We start from the raw sequence: 24,441 nt of genomic DNA on the forward strand, positions 1-24,441 counted from the left end.
ATTTAAACTATTTTCACAATTTTAAAACTATATTTTTAAAGAAAACAATAATCTATAACTATTCTAGTGTTTTTAAAATTAATTCTCATATGATATTTTAAAACTATTTTCACTATTTTAAATATAAAATATTTATTTACAATATAAAAATTAATTATAAATTACGTAAAAAAATCAATACAAGTAATCAATTTTAAGCCAAAATATCATAAATACCACTCATATATATTGATTCTGGAATTTTCAATTTTGTCTCACCCTTAAATTAAGCTGTCACATCAATAACATTAAAAGTTGAGTAGATAATAATTCCACGTTACTTTGAATAATTAAAGAATGTTAAAATTTGCTATTACTCCCTGCACCTTTTGAAAATTGTGAATTTAATCTCTACACATTAATTTGGTCATTTTAATATTTCTATTTTTTTTTAAAATTAACATTTCAGTCCTCACCAAATAGACCTGATCATGGGCAAGGCCACCCAACCCGGCCCGAATGTCTGCCTGAACTGTGGGAGGGTTTGGATAAAAATATAGGCTCAAAAAATGAGCTTGGACAAAAAAATAAGATCCATTTAAAAAATGAGTTGGGCCTCAAGTAAGACATTTTTGGCCCGAGCTTAGCCCAAATCCACTAAAGGACAAAAAAATCTATTTTTTTAATATTTTTTTCTCTCTATTTTGCTACTATGTTACTATTATGTTATTACTATTATGTTATTACTATTTTATTGTTATTGTTTGAATATTGTATAAAACTTGTTTTATTGTTAATTTTGTTATTATTTTAAAGACATTTACTTGTTAAGTTGCATCTATCTTAATTTTATTTAGAGGTGAATGCCCGCCCAAAATGTGAGAGGATTCGGGCAAAAATATAGGCTCGAAAAATGAGTTTGGACAAAAAAATAAGGCCCATTTAAAAACAAACGGGCCTCGGGTAAGACATTTTTGGCCCAGCCCCGGCCTGGCATGAATTCACTAAAGGACAAAAAAAATTTGAGTTTTTTAATATTATTTTCTTGTTATTTTCTCCCTATTTTGCTACTATTTTAATATTATGTTACTATAATTTTGTATAAAACTTATTTTATTGTTAATTTTATTATTATTTTAAAGACATTTGTTAATTTTGTTATTGTTTTAGAGACATTTACTTGTTAAGTTGCATCTATCTTAGTGTTATTTAAGTATACATATTTTTTTAAAATTATTTTCAATTTGTTGAGAAATATTTATTTTGATGTTTTTAGTATTTTTGATGTATTATATATTTTCTAAAATTATATAAAAATAATATAAAATCAATATGGATTGGTCGGTCGGGCTTGGGAAAAATTTTAGGCTCATTTTTCGGTCGGGCCCAAGCCTAGCAAATGGGCTTAAATTTTTAGTCGAGTTCGGCCTGGCCCGGCCTAGCCCATGCTCACCTCTAGTCTTATTTAAGTATACATATTTTTTAAAATTTATTTTTAATTTGTTGGGAAATATTTATTTTAATGTTTTTAGTATTTTTGATGTATTATATATTTTTAAAATTATATAAAAATATAAAATTAATATAGGCGGGCCAGGTTGGGCCCGAGTTATAGCATTTTATTCGGGTTGGGTTTGGGCAAAATTTTAGGCCAATTTTTCAGGCCAAGCCCTAGCTTAGCAAGCGGGCCTAAATTTTTAGTTGAACCTGGCCCAGCCCATGCTCACCTCTATCACCAAACAATAAAGGTTAAATTCATTAAAGGTTTGATAAGCCAAACTTATTATCATATTTGTAATACCATGTTAGTTTATTGTTTTCACATATTACTCACTAAAAATATAGTTAATAGATTAATGACTATCATTTGTATCAATATTGAAATTTCAAATTTTGAGAAGTGTAAGAACTCAGAATAATCCAATTACTATAGACTAAATCTACAATTGTACGTATAGTACTGAAACTAATCATTGAATTTAACCAATCGAACTTAACAATTATTGTTTTGGTCAAAACTAGCATTTTAAAATTTAAAAGTGCAAAATTATAATTGATCAAATTAAAGTGTAGAGATTAACTCCATATTTTTATTTTTATTTTGTAAAATACATGGACTATTTGTAGAATTTAACTTAAAAATAAAAGGTGAAATCTATCAAAAGGAAAAAAATAAAAAGAAAATGTGAAGAATATATATAAATGTGAAGAAAAAAAGGTGAAATCCTATCGAATGCTAATGCACGTGGAAACTACAAATTTAGAACATAAATATCTTTTAAAATCACATACAAATAAATAATGAAATATATAGTTTGAAACTAATTAACAATAACATATGATATGTACCTTATTAAAATGAAAAAAATAGATTGAATTATTTATCATAATATTGTCATAAATCTTGAGTCAATGCTAAGTTAATTTATGACACTAACTCAATTCAATACATTATTAATATATACAACTAATGAATGTAATAAAATATGCATAATAAAATTAAAATGTATTAAAATATATATATAAAAATTAGTTGAATGATAAGTTAAAAGTTTTATTCATGCAATTACTGTGGGTTCAAATCCCAACAGATGCTTTTTTTTTTGTTTTTTTAAGTGAAAAGACTAAGATACATTCAAATAAATTACTTGTTCTAATTACATAAAGACATTATTGTAACTTCCTAATTTAGCTGGTGACTTGGTTGATCGTGAAATTGACTCAATTAGGAGCTTAAATAATAATATCAGTGGTGAAGCCAATGGTATTGGCAGGGGCCCCGACCCCTTAAAATTAAAAATTTTCCATTTAGGTCCATTTATAATTTATAAAATTTTAAATTAATAATGATAAAATTTCACTTTGGCCCTCAAAATGATAAAAATTGGTTTAATCATTTAAAAATTATAAATATATAGACTATTAAATTGACAAAATCGCAATTTTACTATCGTAAAAATATATAATTTAATTCCGCCCTAAAAATTTTGTTACCTTCAGCCTGAATAGTATAGATATACAACTAATGAAGTTAATAAAGTGTGCATAGTAAATTTAAAATGTATAAAAAATAAAAATAAAAACTTTAGTTGAATGGTCAATTAAAGTTATTATTATCCTACCATATGCATATATTTATTATTATTTTAAAGAGAAAATATTGAAATATTCTCAAATAATATTACTTATTTTAATCATGAAAAACATTCGATAACTTCCTAACCAATTTGGTGATCCAATTAAGAATGACATCGACTTAATAGTAACTTAAATAATAGTATAGATAACAACTTGTTTTATTTATTTATTAGATAAATGAATTGAAAGTTAAATTTAATGGAATGGCCTATCTTTGAAGGTAACCATTTTGGCATTTAAAATTTAATTTTGATGATGATCCAAATAGGAACTCGCTAAAAATTTGAATGATAAATTTTTTAATTTCGTAATTCTCGTTAGGGATATTTTCAATTCTAGTCACTCCACTATTAAAATGTATTTGATAACTAAACAAAATATTTTTATTGGTATAATAATAAAATTAGTCACTAATATTTTATGCATTCTATCAAGATGATTCTATTTCTAAAAAATTAATACATTTCACCCTTAACATTTACAAATTATCAACTTGATCATTATTCTAAATATTAAAAAGTTTATAATTATAAAATATTGAAAATTTAATATTATAGAAATAAAACACTCAACCATTTTTATGAAATAAAAATTAAATTACAAAAACTATAAAATATTAAATTATAAAACTAAAATATATAAAAATTAAAAACAAGGAAAAAGTGGGGATGAAAAAGAGGTCACATTTTGCCATCATTATTTTTAAATTAAAATATTATTATTTTATTTTATTAAGATATTTTTTATATGTGATGCTGCCTAATACATTTACAACACCATCTTTTACTATTTAAAACAATTCATCTTTGCAAATAATCTGTTTTCTATTCCATTTTCGTATTTTTTTTTGGATATTATTAATGTAAACACCCTCCCCCATTGTCATATGCTATTTAAACCGTCTTATTTTTTTCTTTTATAGAAAAACCGTTTTATTCTTTTTTTTTTAATGAAAAAGACATTGCAATAACACTACTTAAAGCTATCATTCCAATTCTACTGCTTAGAAATAGTTCTAGTACTCTGGTGCTTGCTATCTGGAATTGCTACAACTTTATTAGACTTAGTATCAATTTGAGAATTTATTAAAGTCACCATAGAGTTTATTGAATATAAGAGAGAGACCTTGTTGTTTTTAATAGTGTTAAAATGTTCGACACAATCCTTAATGGTTTTATTAATAACCCAACCTTTCCTAATTACACTGCTTTCCTAACTATCTCACATAGTTTTGAGATTGAAATACCAAATTAAGAATTCGCCAGATCACTAACCTCCAAAGAATCATTATCATTAATCCCAATATGACCCTTAAAATCCACCGCCGAATGCTTCATAGGATCAAGCACATTTGAATTTAGAGTTAACTCTATTTCGATCGAACCTTCAAAAATTGGATTATAATGAGAAGTGGCATTTAGATGAGGACCTCCAGACCCTTTTATTCTTTTTTTTTTTTTGGTGAAAAGAAACAAAAGGACTAACTAATTAGTTACATCTATACGAGCAATAAAAGAACATCTAGCCTGATCCTCCTCTAAAAAATTTCGAACCATAAAAGGGGAAAATAAAAAAATTGCAAATCCACTCTAGAATTTAAAGTCCTTTTGCCAAACAATCAGCAACTGCATTCTTCTCCCTAGGAATATAACGCAATTGCCAAAAGTTCTCCTGAGAATGAATATTCTGGATACGCCGAATCAAAGCAGAATTCGACGTACCTAAGAATCTCCCTTGGATAGCCCGAACAACGTCCAAATTGTCCGAAAGGATTATTACACAATCATGACCTCTTCTTTGGATGAGCTTGAAACCTTCAAGGATGCCCTAAAGTTCAGTATAAAAAATCGAGTACTTTCCAAGATATCGATTAAAACCAAAGAGTCACTGTCCATTTCTATCTCTCGCAACCCCTCTAGTAGATGCATTTCCAGTATCCACTCTCACAGCCCCATCAGTATTGAGGAAGATCTCACACCCTTTTATTCTTAATGTCACTACTATTGCTATTTTCTGATTAACCGTTTTAGTCTTTAGCAAAGACAGCGAATAACAAACATAAATGACAACCTAAGCCAATAAATAACCAAATTAACAACCCCAAACGCCAATTTATCAACTCAGGCTCAGCTTATTATAAACGCAACGCACCACACCCCTCTTACATTTTTTTCTTTCATTCAGTACTTTTTTTCATTTTCATTTCAAGAGATACAAAGAAACCTCTCTCTCTCGCTCTCAGTTCTCGTTTCTCCAATTTCCATCTCTTCTTTCTGTGTTTGGTTACCGAGAAAACGTACGGACCGCGGTTCCGTTTTCTTTTCTTTCGGTAAAAAGATCGTGATTTAATTTATTTTCCTTCTTTTTTTTTGAATTTTTGATGTACACGCACGGTTCTCGTAGATCTGTTTTATTTTTTTGGGTATATTCTCACACGTATTCATTATTTTGGTTTTGAGCTTTGATTCGAATTATTTTTCTTTGTTTTGCTAGTTGAAGGCAACAGGCATTTGAATAATCAGCACGATGGTTTCCTTTGAAATGAGCGATCGAAAGAGTAAAGCTCTTTCGTTGAACTTTTTTGTGCTTTAATGCTTCTTCCATTCAAATTAACGCTTTCTATGAATTTGTGATGATTTCTGCGAGAGTCCTGGTGATTTGGGACAAAATTCAATGTGTGATCTCTAGAAATTCTGTTCATATACATATAGCTAGACTTTGGTATTATATTCACTCTACAGAGTCTTATAGGTGTTTGTTAATACATGTTTATAATTGCTTCTTAGTTAGAACTTTCTTTCAATTCATTTTATTTTACATTGAGGCAATTTAGGAATGATTTAAGCTTTGTGAGAAGCTTGTTAAAAGCAATCAAATATTATTTATTTTCCAAATCAATATTAATAGTAGATAGAAGTTGAAAAAAACGTAGCAGATATTATTGTAACTTATGTAGAGTTATTCAGACTCGAGAGGTGTTAAGAAATTTATGTTAGTGAAATATGAATATAATTTTGCTAGTTGACAACTTCCACTTACATTCGATTTGCTTATATAGTAGAAGGTTTTCTATTGATATGCATCCATCTTCCTTGGCTAAGTTTTAGTACTCTCATCCTTCTAATAAATGAGGCATTTCAATAGAGTGCGGTTCCAATTTTTCACTTTAATTTTGTATGTTTCTTATTGGCGGTGAAGTTTGTCCACCATGCTTACTTGGCAATGCTTACAGTGATATTGTTTAAGAAATGCAAAGTGATAAACCCTCTAGCATTTGGAAATGCTAATTAAATACTCTTCAGATTATGAAACTTTCCTAGGGATAATGGACAATTTAGTTTACTCTGTTCTTTGAAATCTAATATTTTAGTTTAGAACTAAACCTGTTTGCTGAACAAATTATATGTTTGATTGCATGGGTTATTGAGATTGAAAATGCTTGGAAGCAGGTAGAAGTGCTTTGGTGCTCTTAAATGTGATTTATTTGTCATTAATATTTTGAGAAAAAAAGTTGAATGAACAAACTTTGTGTTCATTTTATTCTATTAACGTTCATTGTATTAATATATGAAATTATGAAAAACAGAAATTGGGCTAGGATTAACGGGATTTGGTGTATTTTTCTCATTTATGGGAATTGTCTTCTTTTTCGACAAGGGACTGCTTGCCATGGGAAATGTAAGCTCACTGTTATTATGTTTTTAACCTCTATTCCAAACTGTTTCATTTTCCCCTTCAATCATGTTTGAATAACACCTTTTTAATTTTTTTTTTATTTTTTTAAAATAGATCCTTTTCATATCAGGAGTGACCTTAACCATTGGCCTGAAATCCACTATGCAATTTTTCCTGAAGCGACAAAATTTTAAGGTCTCTCTCTCTCTTATACACACATGTGCGTGCGTGTGCATCATAATTCATTGCTCATTTTCTTTACTATCTGTTGCTATTCAATGCAGGGAACAGTTTCGTTCTTTGTTGGCTTCTTATTTGTTGTCATTGGGTGGCCTATCCTTGGCATGATATTGGAGGCATATGGATTTATTGTACTCTTCAGGTCTAAATGAAAATTTCCTTATCTTGATTTAATACAAATCCTTGGCTTCTGTTAACTTTTGAGCTTCATGTTTACCATTCCTTCTTTTGTTTTTCCCCTTCTGCAGTGGCTTTTGGCCAACACTGGCAGTGTTTATACAGAGGATACCTATTCTTGGTTGGCTTTTCCAGCAACCATTTATCCGAACGGTATGTTTAGTTTGAAAGTCAAGTAATTTTCTTCATAACTTATAAACTGTCTGCTGGAACTGCATGCTTTTATTCTATCATTTTGTTTGCTCTTGGTTGGTTGTTTGCCTGATTTAAAATCTCCGCAAAATATTAAATACATCCTAAACCAGTTTTAAATTTTGAAACGCCAGACAGTGTGATCATCTGAGAGTATGAAAGAAAACCTATACACAATCTTACCCTGAGTTCACATTGATATCTATGACTAGCTCAAAGAAGTAAATTCCAGAAACCTTTTATTATGTATTCAATGTATAAGCTACTGAATCAACATTTCTTTAATTTGCTGAAAGGAGGATGTTAAATATACCTTGTTTCAACATGACTGAGACTGGAATAGAAATCGGAATCATGAAATTGTATAACAGGAGCAGATTATTGGATTGGTTAATTCTCTAAAGCATAATTGAATAATTTGAATACTGAGATGTTTGATTGTTTTAATCCTGCTTTTCATGGTAGTTCAGTTGCCATTTGCAAATATTAATATAATACGAACCATTGATTCCTCCTCTCTCTTTGGTGTTGGAGAGTGATGGCATAAGAAAATGAGAGAACTTGTGAATATCTTCACAATATTGCCAGGTTCACATTTAGGTGCTAAGGCAAGGCACCTTAAGGCAATGATGACTTAAACAAGTGATTGCTTTTGGAACCTGCCTAAGCAGTTCACTAACTAATAGATTCATTTCTTTTTCTGCTTTGGGTGAACTTAATACGTGACCTTATTTAAGAAGCCTTTCATCGAGGTATGGAGGGTATTATTGTCTAGTGTTATTATTTGCCCCCAAAAAACCAGTGACAATCTATCAATTATTAATGTTGTCAAAAGTATCCATTCCCCTTGGTACTTATGCGGTTGTTCATTTCCCAGTTTACCTTTGCATTTCAAAAGTCCTTAGTATCTACAAGGTTTCTTTTAACCATAACATTAACCATTTTTATATTTGATTGTAGAATTTTTGTTATTATTATTTTATGTTTTTGAGTGCATCTTTGATATCAAATATTAATAAACTCATTTTTAGAATTTTGCACCTCCCTTTACTTAGTTTGCCCAAGGCATCCTTGTATACACATGGTGCCTCCACCTTTTTTATTCCTTTGGCATCCTTGGAGATGATCAAAAAGCCTATATGGACGGATAAAGATGGTTTAGATTGTCGCTAAAACCCAAACTTACCCTTTTTATTTTCCAACTTTTGCCTTTTGTCTTCTTACAGAGAGCATTTCATACATGCATGTAAGAACTTTTCATGGAAAAAAAAAAAACAGTGAAAGGAGAAAAGAAGAGTTGATGTTCATTATTATTGCAGTTCCTACGATTTAGAAGCCTGCAACATACTTTAATTGAACCTTCCATCACAGCATCTAGTTTCAGTTACACGTATATAGATCTTAAGTATTTACTGAAGACTTTGCTGGCACCACCAAATGGTGCCAGCGGAATGGATATAGACTAACAAGTGAAAGCTTTGTACACAATATGTAGTTTAATCAGCAATGATCTGAAAATACAAGTCATCACTCATCAGTCTATGGATAAAAACAATGATCAGTCTCTCTTTCCATAGATGCCTTTTTCCTTCCCATTGAGTGAGCTTAAAGTTTGTTGTGTTAGTTGCTCTAGTAACCAATGGATCATTATATCTTTATACTTTCGTGTGAAAATCATGCGAGGTGATACAGATTTAGTTATCCTTTGTATGTATATCTGGTCATATGGAAATGTTTGAACCAACTTTTTTCTGTGCAGTGGTTAGACCGAAACCAGGGCAAGCGTGTACCTGTGTAATCCCCACATACAAGAGGAATTGGAACAAATGGTAGGGTAGTTCACTTGTAAGTCTTTGTAGAAAACTGCTTTGAAGAAGACTGATCTGTGTTTTTTTTCATGTCTTGTTGATACGGTGATGTCAAAATTCTTGTTATACGAGTTAGGGAATTTTTTTGATCAAAGAATAGAAAGAAAAAGAAAAGAAAAACAGAAGTAAATGCACTAATTCTTAGCAGTTTTGTGGGTTGTGACTTGTCTAACCAGGCTTTTATTTGCTGAACTAGAGATATGGAGAGGAGAGTTGGGTTGAGTTGGGTTGAGTTGAGTTGACCATTTAAGGTGACATATTTCAATTGACGACGGGTTCGGATTCTTTCGTTTTTTTTAGTTTTCAATACTTCTTTAATCATTATTTTCATATAATTAAAGAGTCGGATTTTACAAAATGTGAATGCCAATGAACAATGTAAAGAAAAAGTAATGGAATAGATCTCAAAAGGAATATGAGTGTAGTAAAGAAAATAGTGTAGGAGTTAATATATTTGTATTTAGTTTAAAAGTAATATGGAGTTCATTAAGTTTTATTTTGCTCGTCTTTAATATTACTTATTATTTTATTATATTATATTATTTATATTGTTTAATTCGAATTATTGTAAAATCAAATGTATTTTTTAGAGTTTACAAACTAAAAATATAGTACAATCACCCATATATGTTTGACAATTATAAGAAGTACAAATAGAATGAAATAAAATTGATTGATTGGATTAAAATTCACATATTCATGAATTACAATTATGCATGACAAAATATAAAGTATTTAAAAATTAAGATCTCGACCTTTGCTAACTTTAATTGGCATGACTTGATTTTTAAATTATATAATAATTGTTTGATTATCAATCTTTTACGAATTTGCATCATGCTTAAAAATAACTAATACGCCCTTTTAATTTTTTTTAATAACAACACACTATCACCTCGTGTAATTAATTAGTGTGTAATTTAAAAAATTTAATTGATTTAATAATTTTAGAAATGATATTATTAGAAAGTTAGGAATTTTGAAAACATACTACTATCTCATGTAATTAATGAGTATGCAATTTAAAAATAATAATTAGTGTAATAATCTAAAAGATATATTATTTGACACGAATTTTGAAAAAATAATTCTCATAAATGATACAAAAATATTAAAATAATTTTTAACATACCAGAAAAAAATTTTAATAGATAATTATTAAAATAAAGGTCACAATATCTATAATATAATAATTAATTATTTGATAGATAAACGGTATTATTTTGTGAAATGTCTTTCTTTTTTTTTAATGAAAGAGCGACAACTCCTATAACTACAATAGTTTTCTTTCCATGAATGAATATTCATTTTTCTAAAATGATAAATTTATCAAACGTATTGTTTTTATAAAATTACATACTAAAATTTACAACATTATTTGGTGTTTTAAAATTTACAACATTATTTGGTGTTTTACTTTATAAATTAAAATTAACTAAATTTTTTAAATGATAATATTCTATGAAATATAAGTAAAATAAAACAAATATGACATGTAATATTATGAAGATAAGATGTTTGGAAAAGTTTAAAGTTATAATTATATAAGGACCGAGGTTCGAATCTTGGTGACGACATTGTTAGGAGGGGCAACCGCGAACCTTGAATATAGATCGTAGTATAAACATGAATTATATCAAAAGTTATAAATAAAATATAATATAATAATTGAAAATAATAGTAGAAGAAATGAAGAGGAAGAAATAAGTTATCCGAATATGTGTTATAAATAATTTAAAGGTTAAAATATGCCTTAAGTGGTTGTACTATTTGTATATTTGAATTTTAGTCCTTCTACTTTTAATTCAAGGATTTTGCCATTTTATTTTTAGATTTCAAAATTTAAGTCCAAAACGTTAAAATTCTTTTGTTAAATTCTAGTTCATTACAAGTGTCAATTTTTTTTACATGGCTATTAAGTAAGAAATATTTTTGTTCCAAGATATCACACCATTAAATTTAACATAAGAATTTAACAAGATTCATAATTGGACTAGAATTTTGAATCTAAAAATAAAGAGACTAAATTCCTTGAAATAAAAGTAAAGGGACTATATTTCAATATATAAAGAGTACATAGACTTGGAGAATATTTTATCCTAATCTAAATTGTGATTGTATTTATAATATGTTTATAACTTACAAAATGGTAAAACAATTATTCCAATTCCTTTCAATTTTGATATTGAGCAAATTGGTCCATCTAAAAAAATGGAACAACTTAATCCCTGTCAATTCTGAAAGAGAGCAACTAAGCATAATTAATCACAACATTAATATTTTCATCAATTATGCATAAATTTGATTGGTATAATAAATTTAGTCGTCGATGTTTATATATTATGCATAAATATTGACAAAATATGTAAATGTTGTTAGTTAAATTTATTAAATCATGATCAAATTGGCAAAATGTGTAAATGTAGCAAGCTAAAATTGTTACTATGCTAAAAAAAAGAGAGCATAATTGACAGAAAAGTATTAACATTGTGATTAATTGTTCTTAGTTGCTCATTTTCAAAATTAATATAGATTAAATTGCTCTGATTTTTCTAGAGAGATTAATTTACTCAATATCAAAATTGAGAGGAATCAAAGATGTATTTTTAGCAAAAATATCTATAACAATATAAAAAGTATAATTCAACGAACTCTAAAAAAGGGGATACTATAATTTTTTACCCCTGAACTTGGTCCTTTAACTTAGCAACTAGATCCACTTTGGTCCTTTAACTTAGCAACTAGATCCATATTGATCTTTGAACAAGATTGAACTGAACGGATCTAGAACTAATCAATATAATGGTTCAAATAAAGGGCTGAACTGGTTGACTCTAAAATTGCTTGAAATTGGTAAAATAAAAAAACTGAGACAAAAAAAAATTGATAGTTGAACATGTTGAATCAGTGTAAATTTTTTAGATTTTTATAAATTTTTAATTAATTAATTAATTATTATTGATCCAACGATCGAACCAGTCGAATCGATTAAATCGGGAACCAATGACTTAACTTGTTCAACCATCAATCCAATTATTAAATCACTGAATATGTCACTTTAAAATTGTATCACATCATATCCATTACCTTGAGAATTAATATAAATTTTTGAACTTTTTAAGTTATGATATTGGAATTTTATATCTTTCAAGTTTAGGGCCAAAAAAGGACCTAATTGTCAAGTTTAAGTGCTAAAATGGACAAAAAAATACAGACACCAAAATGAACTTAATTGCTAAGTTAACGGACCAAAACTTATATTATCCCGGGAAAAAACCGCGCCAATGTGAAGAAAGCAGCGAAATTATGTATGAAGAGGAAAAATAAGAACGCAGAGCAGACTCGGTGTGAAAGGAAATAAAAAAGAAAAAAAGGAAAACAGAAAACAGAAAACAGAAAACAGAGAGAGAGAGAGAGAGAGGGAGGGTGGGATTGCTTTCATCCAAACAATAAACAGAGCAATATTCCCTTTCCTGTCTTTCTTTCCTTCGTTCTTTCATATCCCATTATTTCTTTCATTTTTTCCCTTTCATTTTTTCCTTTTTTTTTTGTAAAACAAAATATAACACCCAAAGGAACAAAAATGTCGATCAATATGAAAACTCTGACCCAAGCCTTCGCCAAAACAGCTGCCGTCATCGAGAAAACCGTACACACAACCGTGCAATCAGCCGTACAAGAGGTTACAGGATCCAGGGCTCTTCAAGATTACGAGCTTCTCCACCAGATAGGTTCCGCCGGTCCTGGCCTTGCATGGAAGTTGTATTCTGCCAAGGCGCGTGAGGGGACGCATCGCCATCAGTATCCCACAGTTTGTGTGTGGGTTTTGGACAAGAAGGCGATGTCTAAGGCGCGAGCGTGCGCGGGGTTGTCTAAGGCGGTGGAGGATTCGTTTTTTAATTTGATACGGGCGGATGCGGTGAGGTTGGTGAGGCTGAGGCATCCCGGAGTGGTCCATGTTGTACAGGCTTTGGATGAGAATAAGAATGCCATGGCTATGGTTACGGAACCTTTGTTTGCATCGGTGGCTAATGCGCTTGGGAATGTTGATAATGTTGCCAAGGTTCCTAAGGAACTCAAAGAGATCGTACGTGCTTTACTGCCTCTTTTTTCATTATTGAATTTGATTATTGCTTAGTTTCGATTTTCGAATTACTCCAATGCTGGGTATCATTGATTGAATCTTAAATGGTTTTATAGTTGTTGAGAGGGCCAACTCATTGGGAAAAGTCTTTCAGTGTCGTCTGTTGGCTGCCGGCCAAACCCACGAATGGTAGGTATTGTTGTGTTCCATGTAATAGCCTTGAAGGGTTCACGGAGGAAGACTGTCCCGGTTGGTGGAGATACGAACTGTACCTCTCACGGTAGAGGTGTCGGTATAGTGTGTAATATCAATTTTCAAATTACTCCCATACTTATATAGTTTATCCAAATCTGTGAATCTATCTAGAAACCAATTTGTGTGCTTCTAAGTAGTACTGTGAATGTCTTTTTTAAGCATTGTAGTTCTCCAGGATCAATTTCATGCATGATGGAATGGGAGTCACCTTATGCAATTTAGTATAGGGAGCATGGACAAGGGAACACATGAATTTCTACAATTTAGGACACGGTAGGGTAGGACATGCAATGAAAGATATTATATAATAACAATGTAAAACTGATACTTCCAATGAATAATAACATGCAAAGCAGTTTTGTTAAGGGTACAAGGTGCTAGAACCCTTATATTGTCTCAGGTGCAAGGTGCAAAAATATGTTCGACTGAGTGAAGTATAGTGCAATGCATGTGTGTTTTTGTATGTCTCTCTCTCTATATATATATAAACTTAAAATATTATAACTTTATCTACAAAACATGCAAAACTTTTTTAGTCTATATGCTTGATTTTCTTAAGATCCACTTGTTGTTGAATACTCTCAAATCTCAAGAAGTGGAGAATTTGGCATTATCGCTTTCTTACTAGTAAATGTACATCTAATGAAAATTGAAAGATAAAAGAAATTAAAGAGAACCTTAAAAACTTGATAGAATCCATGTTTTAAGATTCATTTTGAATTTAAAAACTAGAACCTTAGAAAACACATCTCTTGTCCCTGTGTGGACCATGTTAGTTCTTCCTAAGATGGAAAATGTTCACTTGCAAAGTTGTTTCAATTTCAATTATGATTCAGCATTGAGGAAAGGTATATATGGCACTAAAATTTGGCGCTTAACCTAAGGCTTAAATGGCAAGTTATTATAACTAAAATATCTTTTAGGCCACGCTCAATGCCTTGTTGCCTCAGCTTCAATGCATCTAAGAGTATGTTGAAAACTTAAAATGTGGAAGTGAGTAGATAGATTGGGTGGAGTGATTACTAGAGTGGAGCTGAGTAGTAAAAATAATATTTACCATTTCTAAGAGTGGAGAGAAGAGAAGGTTAAACTTGTATGTTTATGGGCTCTAACTTCATTCTGAGAATTATTAAAATACATTTTGAATGGCCTAAAGGGAAAACACAATCTTAAATCATTGAAGTGTAATGCTTTTGAATCCTTTTAATTTTGGTGAATTTAAAGTGAGGTTTTGCAGTGGTTAGCTTCATTGTCGAACAATATCCTCTCCCCTTTAAGAAAAAATTCCCAAATGCCAATTATGATAAAGGCAAACTTTTACTACTTTTACTATACTCTCCTCCACTTCCTTTTACATGAAGATATTGCAAGAGTTATTGCTACTTTGGAAAATTGACTCATGCCTTTCTTTTCAACATTGGATATGAATGTCTCTTATATTTGACATGTCATTATATCAGAAGAAGTTGTTGAAGATTCACTTGGAATGCTTAGTGCTTAAATCATACACCACTAGGTTATGTCTTTATCATATAATTTATAATTATAGCAAATTTAAATGGTCTTTTCTGCTTCTCAGGAAATGGGTTTGGTGGAGGTCAAGCATGGTTTGCTTCAGGTTGCAGAATGCTTGAATTTTCTTCATAACAATGCACGTATTGTTCATCGGGCTATATTACCTGAGGTTACATTTTTACCTTTTTCTTAAGATTGTTTTCCTAATTTCTACGACTACGATCACCAAATACTGATAATGTTTCGAAATCTTTGTTTCTCGTTTCTGCTTAATTGTTTTGATGTGCTGTTATTATGAACTAATGATTCTGTAGAATCTGTGCAGTGTTTTTATCCTACTTATTCCTTTTGATTTTTACGAAAGTTTTAACTGTTTTGTTTTAGTAGAGGCTTAGGCCTACAATTCCTTGGTACATTTTCTATTTGCTTCTTTTCACAATTTTCTTGATTGTTGAGAAAAGATTAATTATGTGCCTTTGGAGCTGCAATATAGATCATTGAGGGTAGGGAACATAACCACTGTATAGGTGTCTGACGACTGAGTTTGTTCTTTGCAGAATGTCCTGATGACGTCAAGTGGAGCCTGGAAATTTGGTGGGTTTGGTTTTGCTACCTCAACAGATAAAGCCTCTGGTGATTGTGCTAATGTGCAGGCCTTCCATTATGGCGTAAGTGAAACTTTGGTATTTTAAAGGTTTAGCTCAAGTGGTAAGGGTGGCTGGATTTTGGGAAAAGGAAGGCAAGCCAAAGAATAAGCCAGTGTGTTTTACATATCAATTCAATTCCTTAACCCAACTGAAATCAAACATGAAACAAGGGAAACAAATATATGAAGAGAAACCCATTTTCTTTGGCTATTTTGCTTTGTCTTTTTAGTTTTTCTTGAAATATCCATGCTCAAGACATATTTGGTAGGCATGGGCATGGAGGTTTGACTGTTAAAATATAGGGATAAACATGGAAATTTTTGATGTATCCATGTCAGGCAAATGTGCATATCTGACACGTCCTCAAGTAGAAGTTACATAGTCCGGTTTACTATTGATAATTTATTTAATGTTATGACATCAGCATGTTATGTGTGTTTTTATGTTCTAATATGACATATCATAGATGCAGTATAAGGTCGTACATGGTTGTCTTATTTATTGCAGTTTGTGCTTTTAGAATGCCATTTTAACTCCATTCTTTAACCACCTTATTGGCTTTGGTGTCAATGCTTCAATTCTAAGTCAATTTCTTTCTACTTTTTTAGGCTTTGATTTCTTTTGGATTTTTTTTTTTCATTTTTGACTTCTTGGCTACTAGTGTTTTCTTTGCAAATATTCATTTTTATCAAGTACTTGATTATGATTGATGGATTTACCATGTTTGCAATAATGATACATTTGTAGCTATCACATCCTGATAATATGATTTTATATGGTCTGCTCAGGAATATGATACTGAAGATTCTGTGATGCCTCTTCAGCCATCATTGAATTACACTGCACCTGAACTGGTTCGTAGTAAAGCATCTTCAGCTGGATGTTCTTCTGACATTTTCAGTTTTGGATGCCTTGCCTACCATTTAATTGCTCGAAAGCCTTTGTTTGCCTGCCACAACAATGTCAAAACGGTACTTACTAATTTAAAGTTTTATCCTTTGACATAGCCTAATATTAGTATCTGGAAAGGGGTTCTCTCTCATTTTGAGTTCCTGTTACCCTTTTTGTTTATGATAGAAAAAGAATTTCATTAGATCAACTCAAATCAGGGTTACAAAATGAAGTTAGGAGAGATTTTACTAGTGTAAAATCGAGGGAGAGAGAAAAAGAGGAAGAAAGAAGAGAAAGAAGACAGCCTTGCTGTCACTGCTTTGGCTGTAATCAGCCGTGAAAAAGAAGAAAAAAAGAGAGTAGAGAGAAAAAGGGTTTTTTGAAAGAATTTCTTGTGTATATACATTATGCTACATAACATATTTATACTAGTATCTAGATATACAAAGAAGGAAAGATATTTCAATTAATGCTAATTAATCCCTAGAGTTATGCGCAATAAAGCTAAAGATACTAATATTACCATAACAACAAATTGTCCTACATCACATGTAAGTTTAGCTAAATTGAGCAAAGATGTTAGTACTTCCCTAACAAGAGAGAACTGACAACTACACTCAAAAGATAAATCCAAGATGTGTGAAATGAATAACCTCATTACCAAATGAGTCAAAAATTTTAACTTTGACTTCTTATTATTTTAATTATATTTTTTTATAAAAATTTGAGAAGAAATTTAAAACTTTGAAAGTAGTTTTTAAATATATTTTTTAGAAACTTTAACTAATCAAAATGTTTAAAACAATAGTGGTCAAAGTCTAAAAAAATGACCAAAAAAATGTCAACCATTACAGTTTAATGGTAGGGGATAGTGGGAGTACAAAATGTTTCTCAAATCTTAAGTTATTTTTTTAACTCATTGAGACGACTTTTTTAAAAGTGCAATCTTTTGTGTGAAGTCCATATGAACATCTACTTGAGGTAAAGTTGATTGGTGACTGGTCAAATTTTTTAGATGACCTTTTGCCATAACCAATCAAGAGTTGTGTCATCCATTGCCTCTTGAAGTATCTGATAAAACAGAACCGTTGTACTTCATGATCTGGGTTTAGAATGATAAAGCTTTCCGAAAATGCACTTACAATCCATCTTTTATCTCGGCCTCTGGTTACTCCCATATTATATTTTTGTGTTTCCTGGTTTCTTGATGATGGCTAAAGAAGCAAATCACAAAATAACCATTTTGTACCAACTTTAGGCAAACTGTAAAGCTAGTCTCGGGCCTTAAAAGGTGATACTGAGGAGGCTTAAGGGTCAAGACATAAGACTAGACAGTTTTGACACCCATCATGGTACACTTCGCCACATGTATGGCTTTGCAGTGATTTTGGCAATGTTTCAAACATGCATGTGGCAAAATGAAAAAGCTTTTTTCCACTGCATTTGTTCCTTAATGCAAATTAGAGAAGTATGTGTCTCAAAGAGGCAAAGACTGTCTTAGAAACTCTGGAATTCAACAAATTCAAATAAACATGTTGAAGGTATTCTTTGCAGCATACTTGACTTTCATTATGTTTTCTTTTTCTCTATTTTTCTTTTTAAGTTTTGTGTATAAAAAACAATAAAGTTTACATATGCATATTTCAGCTTCCCCTCTTAAAACTTCTTTTGGATCTATTTTAAAGTAGTAGTTATTGAGTATTGCCTTTCTTTCCTGCAGTATATGAATACGTTGACATACTTACCCAATGAAGCCTTCTCCTCTATTCCACAAGAAGTAATCCATGACTTACAGAGGATGCTTTCTGCAAATGAATCTGTCAGGCCATCAGCACTGGATTTTACTGGTAATAAGGGGAACCTTATAGACCCTGCAATTTTTGTTTGGTCCTCCAAAACAAAGAAAAAGGGGGAAAGCATTTTCGAATAGATGAGTTTGTTTCCCGTATGCAAGTATATTTTAAGGGAATGTTTTGGGTTTTGATAATCTCTCTACTTTGAGTTTTGCTGCATTAAAATTGCTGTGAAAAGTAAAATATGAACTTCCTCTTAAATGGCAATGGGACTGTTTTTAAGTGGTATTCATAGTGTTCGTGCTTTTAATGAAAGACTTGGTCCACCATTATCAAAACTCAATTTTTAATTTTGATTATGTGTATGAATTATCCTATGAGTCCCCCGTGGTTATTACTAAACACTACTATTTGGATTACTTTGATTATTATAAATTTTATTCATTGCATTCGCAGGTTCTCCTTTTTTCCGGGATGACACTAGGTTGCGTGCTCTTCTCTTCCTTGACCACTTGCTTGTATGTGTTTGAATTTTTGCTCGTCTAACACATGATCATTAAACTCAGTCATCTAGAAGTAACTTGCTTGAAATATTTGCAAGGAAAAAGTCTAAATTCGTGGGTTAAATTTTGTTTCCTTGCAGGAAAAGGATAGCATGCAGAAATCTGAGTTTTTAAAAGCTTTATCTGACATGTGGAAAGATTTTGACTCCCGTGTGTTGCGATATAAGGTTTGAGATTTTAATTTGCCTCTCTAAGTGCAGTTTTCCTAATTTTTCTTAGCTTGTAATACAAATTTGAATTTTAAGAACCATTTTAGTTATTAGGCAGGGTCTGTCTTTAAAAATATTTGGGAAACTAAATAAAGAGATATTGGAAACCAGACTTGTTCTTGATTTTGTGAAGTGATATTCATATGTGCATTTGATATTCTTCAAGATCTTCAAGTGTCATCTTTCTCCCTTATTTGTTACTTTTTCTGGTTCACCACACTGAATGATTAGATGTTAATGGTTCAGTTGCTTTACCTATTGCATTTTGCAGACAAAATCAAGTCAAGTGAATAAGATTTTCTAAATGCAGGTACTTCCACCTCTTTGTGCAGAACTAAGGAATTTGGTTATGCAGCCATTGATTTTGCCGATGGTTCTCATGATTGCAGAGTCACAGGTACTTGTTTTGCTCATTGTCAGGTTTTTGAGTATCAAGAGCATGCAATTTTGTTTATTTACAATTGCAATTCTAAAAGAAACTGCTTGAGGATTGTTTTGGCATGTTGATAAAGTTATTGTCTCAATTCATCTCTTGTTCTCTTTTAACAAATTGTGAATAGTGTGATAAATCCCCGTTAATATGTTCAAACTTTTCTATCTTGTTTGAGCAATGAGCTGATGGCTTCAAACGTATTGCAGGATAAAAATGATTTCAAGTTAGTTACTTCACCAGTTCTTATGCCTGTTCTGAGCAATGCTGCAGGAGAGGCCATGTTGTTGCTGTTGAAGAACGCAGAGCTTATTATCAACAAGGTAACTAAAGGTAACCAAAGTAGGTGCTCGCTGAGAGAATGCTCTCACTGAAATATTCATAAGAAAACAAAGAAAATTGAACCCAAAAAGAAAAAAGATTGCTGAGTCACACATAAGGTTCACTGTAGCAGACTCTTAAATGGTGTTATCCTATCTTTTTTAGGTTTCGTGTGGTCTTATATTAAAGTTGAGCCCCTCCGCATATGTCAAATGGTTCTAGGTTTTATGCTTAACATGCTTAATATTGCTTGAAGTTTTCTTATAATATAATTTTGTATCACAATTCAAAGAGTACATTGATTTATATAGACTTCAAGCATCCTTATCCTAGAAGAAAGAGAAGCTTAACTTTAATTGGAACTACTAGATATAAAACTAAAAAACTTAATACAAAACATAATAGGATAAGGAAAACTGAAACCAAGATCCAATACCCTAAAATAAATTCCAAATACAACTATTGTACTTCAAAATTACAACTAAGCTTATATATTCAAATTAATAAAATAAAATATAGTAGTTCAATAGATCAAATATCTTTCCATCCTTCCTCATCCACCCCCCTCAAAAAGGAAAAAGATTTCTTCTTGTTTTGTGTACTTTGTTTAAGCTTTACTAGCATTACGAAGTCTTCTTGTCTCTATTGGTTTAATTACTAATAAATACTTAACAGTATGAGACACTACTCCTGATAATATCATCGTACAAAATTTCTTGAAACATTACAGAATAATTTCCAAATCTATCATAATCTTTAGCTAAAGGGCATACCAGCTCATGTAATATGCGTAGAGTTCTATGGTTTGCCATCTTTTTACTTTTATTAGCTAGTGGGTCAATAAAATCTGTTCAAATGTTGAGAAAATCATGTAAAAGAAGCTTGCTGTTGTAAGTTATTTCAGATATGCTTTTCAATCTCATTGGGCTGATGTGTTACATATGAATGCTGAAAAAGACAACTATATGAAATGGCAATGTTTTGTTACCTATTTTTTTAGAGGCTTGTTTACATCATTTGATTATAGTTGTTCCGATAATTGTAGACAAGTTCGGAGCACCTAGAATCCCATTTACTTCCCATGTTTGTTCGAGCTTATGATGACAGTGATTCTCGTATACAAGAGGAAGTTTTGAGAAAATCTGCATTCCTTGCCAAGCAACTTGATCTGCAGGTGATTCTCGTATACAAGAGGAAGTTTTTTTCGCCATTTTTCTCTGTATTTTGTTGTGTGTAATAATACTTATCTTAAATAGATTCTACCTGTTAGAAAAAAATCAGAGATGTTGCTGAATTCTTTCTGTATCAGATGTTATTGCTTGATATTATTGGTTATTGGGTTAAAAAAGGGGTAAAAGTCATTTGTATCTTTGATTTTCAGACGATTTTACATTTTCTAATAGGATGTATGGATTTGAAAATGAATCAAATGTGAAGTATGGATTTGATCCTTGGTTGGCAGTTTCCTTGAATAATAATGTTAATTATAGATTCGACACTATGGTATCAAACAGCTTGCATGTTTCATCTGTATCTTCTAGTTTTTATTTTATCTTCTTTTCTTTTTTTTTGCATTTTAAATTCCTGATGATATTGCTTATGTTAAGCTTCTAACTTTATTTTTCAAATTGTACTTTTATTCCCTTCAGCTTGTGAAACAAGCCATTCTGCCTCGTATTCATGGCTTAGCTCTTAAAACAACAGTTGCCGCGGTATGCATGCTTCTTTTCTTTGTTATTAACTTAATATTTAATATATACTCATGATTTATTATATGTAATGATATGACCAAACACTGCTATTTCATACAATCCATCAAAGACTTGCTATTTGTGTAAATGAGTGAAGTAACGGACCCATCTGTTTCTCAAAGTTTGTGGAACTGGGGGCCTTTTTTAAAAAAAGAAATTAATACTATATTAAGTTGCCTTTTAATGAACATAGCTACTCCATTTTTATTAAGTTCAGTTACTCATTCTAGCCTCTTAACTGCTTTATTTGAGCAGGTTAGAGTCAATGCTTTGCTATGCTTGGGAGATTTAGTTCACACACTTGATAAAGGTTCTGTCCAGGATGTCTTGCAAACTATTCAACAATGTACAGCTGTTGATCGTTCTGCCCCTACTCTTTTGTGCACCCTGGGGGTTTCAAACTCAGTGCTCAAGAAGGTAATGATGGATTCTTTTTTTTTTTTCTAATTTGTTTGGAAATTCCTAGCGACTTGCAGCTCATTTTTTGTCTTTGCCGTTCATCTTCGTCAGTATGGAGTTGAGTTCACCGCAGAGCATGTCCTCCCTTTACTCACACCTCTTCTCACTGCCCAACAGTTGAATGTTCAGCAGTTTACCAAATATATGCTCTTTGTCAAAGATGTTCTCAGGTGGTTGGTTATTGTTGTGCTTGTTGAATTCCCTAGGAACCTATTTATCCTCAAAAAGTGGTTTTCGTTTTAGTTCTTCTCGCTCCCCTGTTATTGGTTTACCCGTCTCTTATGAAGATGTGATTTATAATTTTGTTTTAACTCAGAAAGATAGAAGAAAAGCGGGGTGTTATTTCAACTGATTCTGGAACTCCAGATGTAAAACATGCTGTCACTGCCAATGGGCTTCAGTCTCAAGTGTTGAGCAATGCAAGTGGAACTGTGGCTCCGGCAAAAAGCAGCCCAGCGTGGGATGAAGCCTGGGGCTCTGCCCACAGAGGAGCTGCCAATGCCACTGCCACTACCACTGCAGATGGGATTCAGTCTCAAGCCTTGAGCAACACAAGTGGAGCCGTGGCTCTGGCAAAAAGCAGCCCAGCATGGGACGAAGAGTGGGGCTCTGCCAACAGTGGAGCTGCCACTACCACTGCAAATGGGATTCAGTCTCAAGCCTTGAGCAACGCAAGTGGAGCTGTGGCTCCTGCAAAAAGCAACCCAGAATGGGATGAAGAGTGGGGCTCTACCTCCAGCAGAACTTCCAATGCCACTACCACTACCGCCGCAGATGGGCTTCAGTCTCAAGCCTTGAGCTATACAAGTGGAACTGTGGCTCTAGCAAAAAGCGGCCCAGCATGGATGAAAACTGGGGCTCTACCACCTGCAGAGCTGCTAATGCCAATGCCAATGTCACTACCACTGGAGATGGGCTTCGGTCTCAAGCCTTCAGCAATGTAAGTGGAACTGTGGCACCAGCGGAAAGCAGCTCATCATGGGATGAAGACAGGGGCTCTACCAACAGAGGAGCTGCCAATGCCACTGCAGGTGGGGTTCAGTCTCAAGCCTTGAGCAATGCAAGTGGAACTGCGGCTCCAGCAAAAAGCTGCTCTCCATGGGGTGAAGACGGAGACTCTACCAACCAAGGAGCTGCCACTGCCACTGCCACTGCCCACCAGCCTTCAAAAGCCAACTTATCTATTCACTCTACTTTGGGGTATAAATCAAGTGAACCAACACCTTGGCAATCTCATTCTCCCATTATGTCCACTATATCTAGCCAGCAAATGCATGCTTCTTGCCCTGCGGTTGACACCGAGTGGCCTCCTGCTTCATCAAGCAATGGAACATCATCCCCATCAAATTTCGATGATTTAGATCCTTTTGCAAACTGGCCTCCACGACCCAGTGCCTTGAACAGTTCTGGGACCTTGAACAATGGCACAACCATGGGACAGGCCACTAACAAGTCTGGATCCAGTTCCATCACAAGTATCCCAAACGACATGAACTATCACACTGACAACAGCAATTGGTCCTTCACCAACAACCAAAACTCAGGGCAGATATCACATCCTAATCACAGAAATCCCACGATAAATGCAACAATCCCAGACAATGGGAATCTCCAGAGCTCTATGGGATTCTTGAAACAGAACCAGTGGATTTCAGTTCCGGTCCGTTTGTACAATAATCAGAAACCAGCAGATTTTGGTTCTACATTTGGTTCTAGCAAGTCAGCTCCAAGACTTGCACCGCCACCCTCAACCGCGGTCGGTAGAGGAGCAAATTCAGCCTCAAGGGCTACTCATGCCACACCTACATCCCAACAGCCTTCTCTTTTGGATTTATTTCGATAGGTGGGGGATTTGGTGTTGTTAAAGCAAACACAAAAAAGTCAATTCTTTTGAATGTGGTTTACATATGGCTAAAATCCCACGTTGTACAGCAGACCTTTGCCCCTGAAACTAAATTTATCCATCATTGTTCATGCCATTGTTTTGTAGTTGTTATGGGCTTGTTTGAATAGGGGGCACCCATTTTGTTATAATTTGTTTGCGTGTTAACTCTATTATTTCTTGATATATGTTTTTTTCAAATATACTGTTCAAACATCTACCTGATTTAATTGGTGATCATGTACTAAATCGTTTACAGCTAATTTTGTATACCGTAAAAACGAGTAGGTCCCAATTCCTATCATCTAACAGAATGTATACTTAATTGGGTAAATTTGACTTTGTATTACTATTTTCGGCTTGGGGGCTTTT

At 32.3% G+C, this 24,441-nt stretch overlaps 2 protein-coding genes across 3 annotated transcripts; both read left to right on the forward strand.

Annotated features, from left to right (window-relative positions):
- Positions 1 to 5,210: 5,210 nt before the first annotated feature.
- LOC108467949 (vesicle transport protein GOT1-like) lies at positions 5,211 to 9,703 on the forward strand. Of its 2 annotated transcripts, none has more exons than XM_017768777.2 (7): positions 5,211 to 5,446; positions 5,611 to 5,674; positions 6,704 to 6,795; positions 6,907 to 6,987; positions 7,077 to 7,174; positions 7,281 to 7,362; positions 9,161 to 9,703. In XM_017768777.2, the coding sequence occupies exons 2-7, from the start codon at positions 5,644 to 5,646 to the stop codon at positions 9,197 to 9,199; spliced, it is 423 nt and encodes a 140-aa protein (XP_017624266.1). In that variant the 5' UTR covers positions 5,211 to 5,446; positions 5,611 to 5,643; the 3' UTR covers positions 9,200 to 9,703. The 2 variants fall into 2 exon arrangements, with proteins under 2 accessions (XP_017624266.1, XP_017624268.1); XM_017768779.2 differs by having other exon boundaries at positions 5,239 to 5,413.
- A 2,858-nt stretch (positions 9,704 to 12,561) lies between these two features.
- Positions 12,562 to 24,255, forward strand: LOC108468084 (SCY1-like protein 2 B). The gene is made up of 15 exons (XM_053017981.1): positions 12,562 to 13,356; positions 15,188 to 15,292; positions 15,681 to 15,791; positions 16,559 to 16,741; positions 18,382 to 18,508; positions 18,911 to 18,972; positions 19,098 to 19,184; positions 19,537 to 19,623; positions 19,866 to 19,979; positions 21,023 to 21,151; positions 21,627 to 21,689; positions 21,984 to 22,145; positions 22,239 to 22,357; positions 22,504 to 22,661; positions 23,318 to 24,255. The coding sequence occupies exons 1-15, from the start codon at positions 12,853 to 12,855 to the stop codon at positions 24,028 to 24,030; spliced, it is 2,724 nt and encodes a 907-aa protein (XP_052873941.1). The 5' UTR covers positions 12,562 to 12,852; the 3' UTR covers positions 24,031 to 24,255.
- The last annotated feature ends 186 nt before the right edge of the window (positions 24,256 to 24,441 follow it).

This window comes from Gossypium arboreum, chromosome 8, assembly GCF_025698485.1.
Source record: "Gossypium arboreum isolate Shixiya-1 chromosome 8, ASM2569848v2, whole genome shotgun sequence".
NCBI classification, from domain to species: domain Eukaryota; kingdom Viridiplantae; phylum Streptophyta; class Magnoliopsida; order Malvales; family Malvaceae; genus Gossypium; species Gossypium arboreum.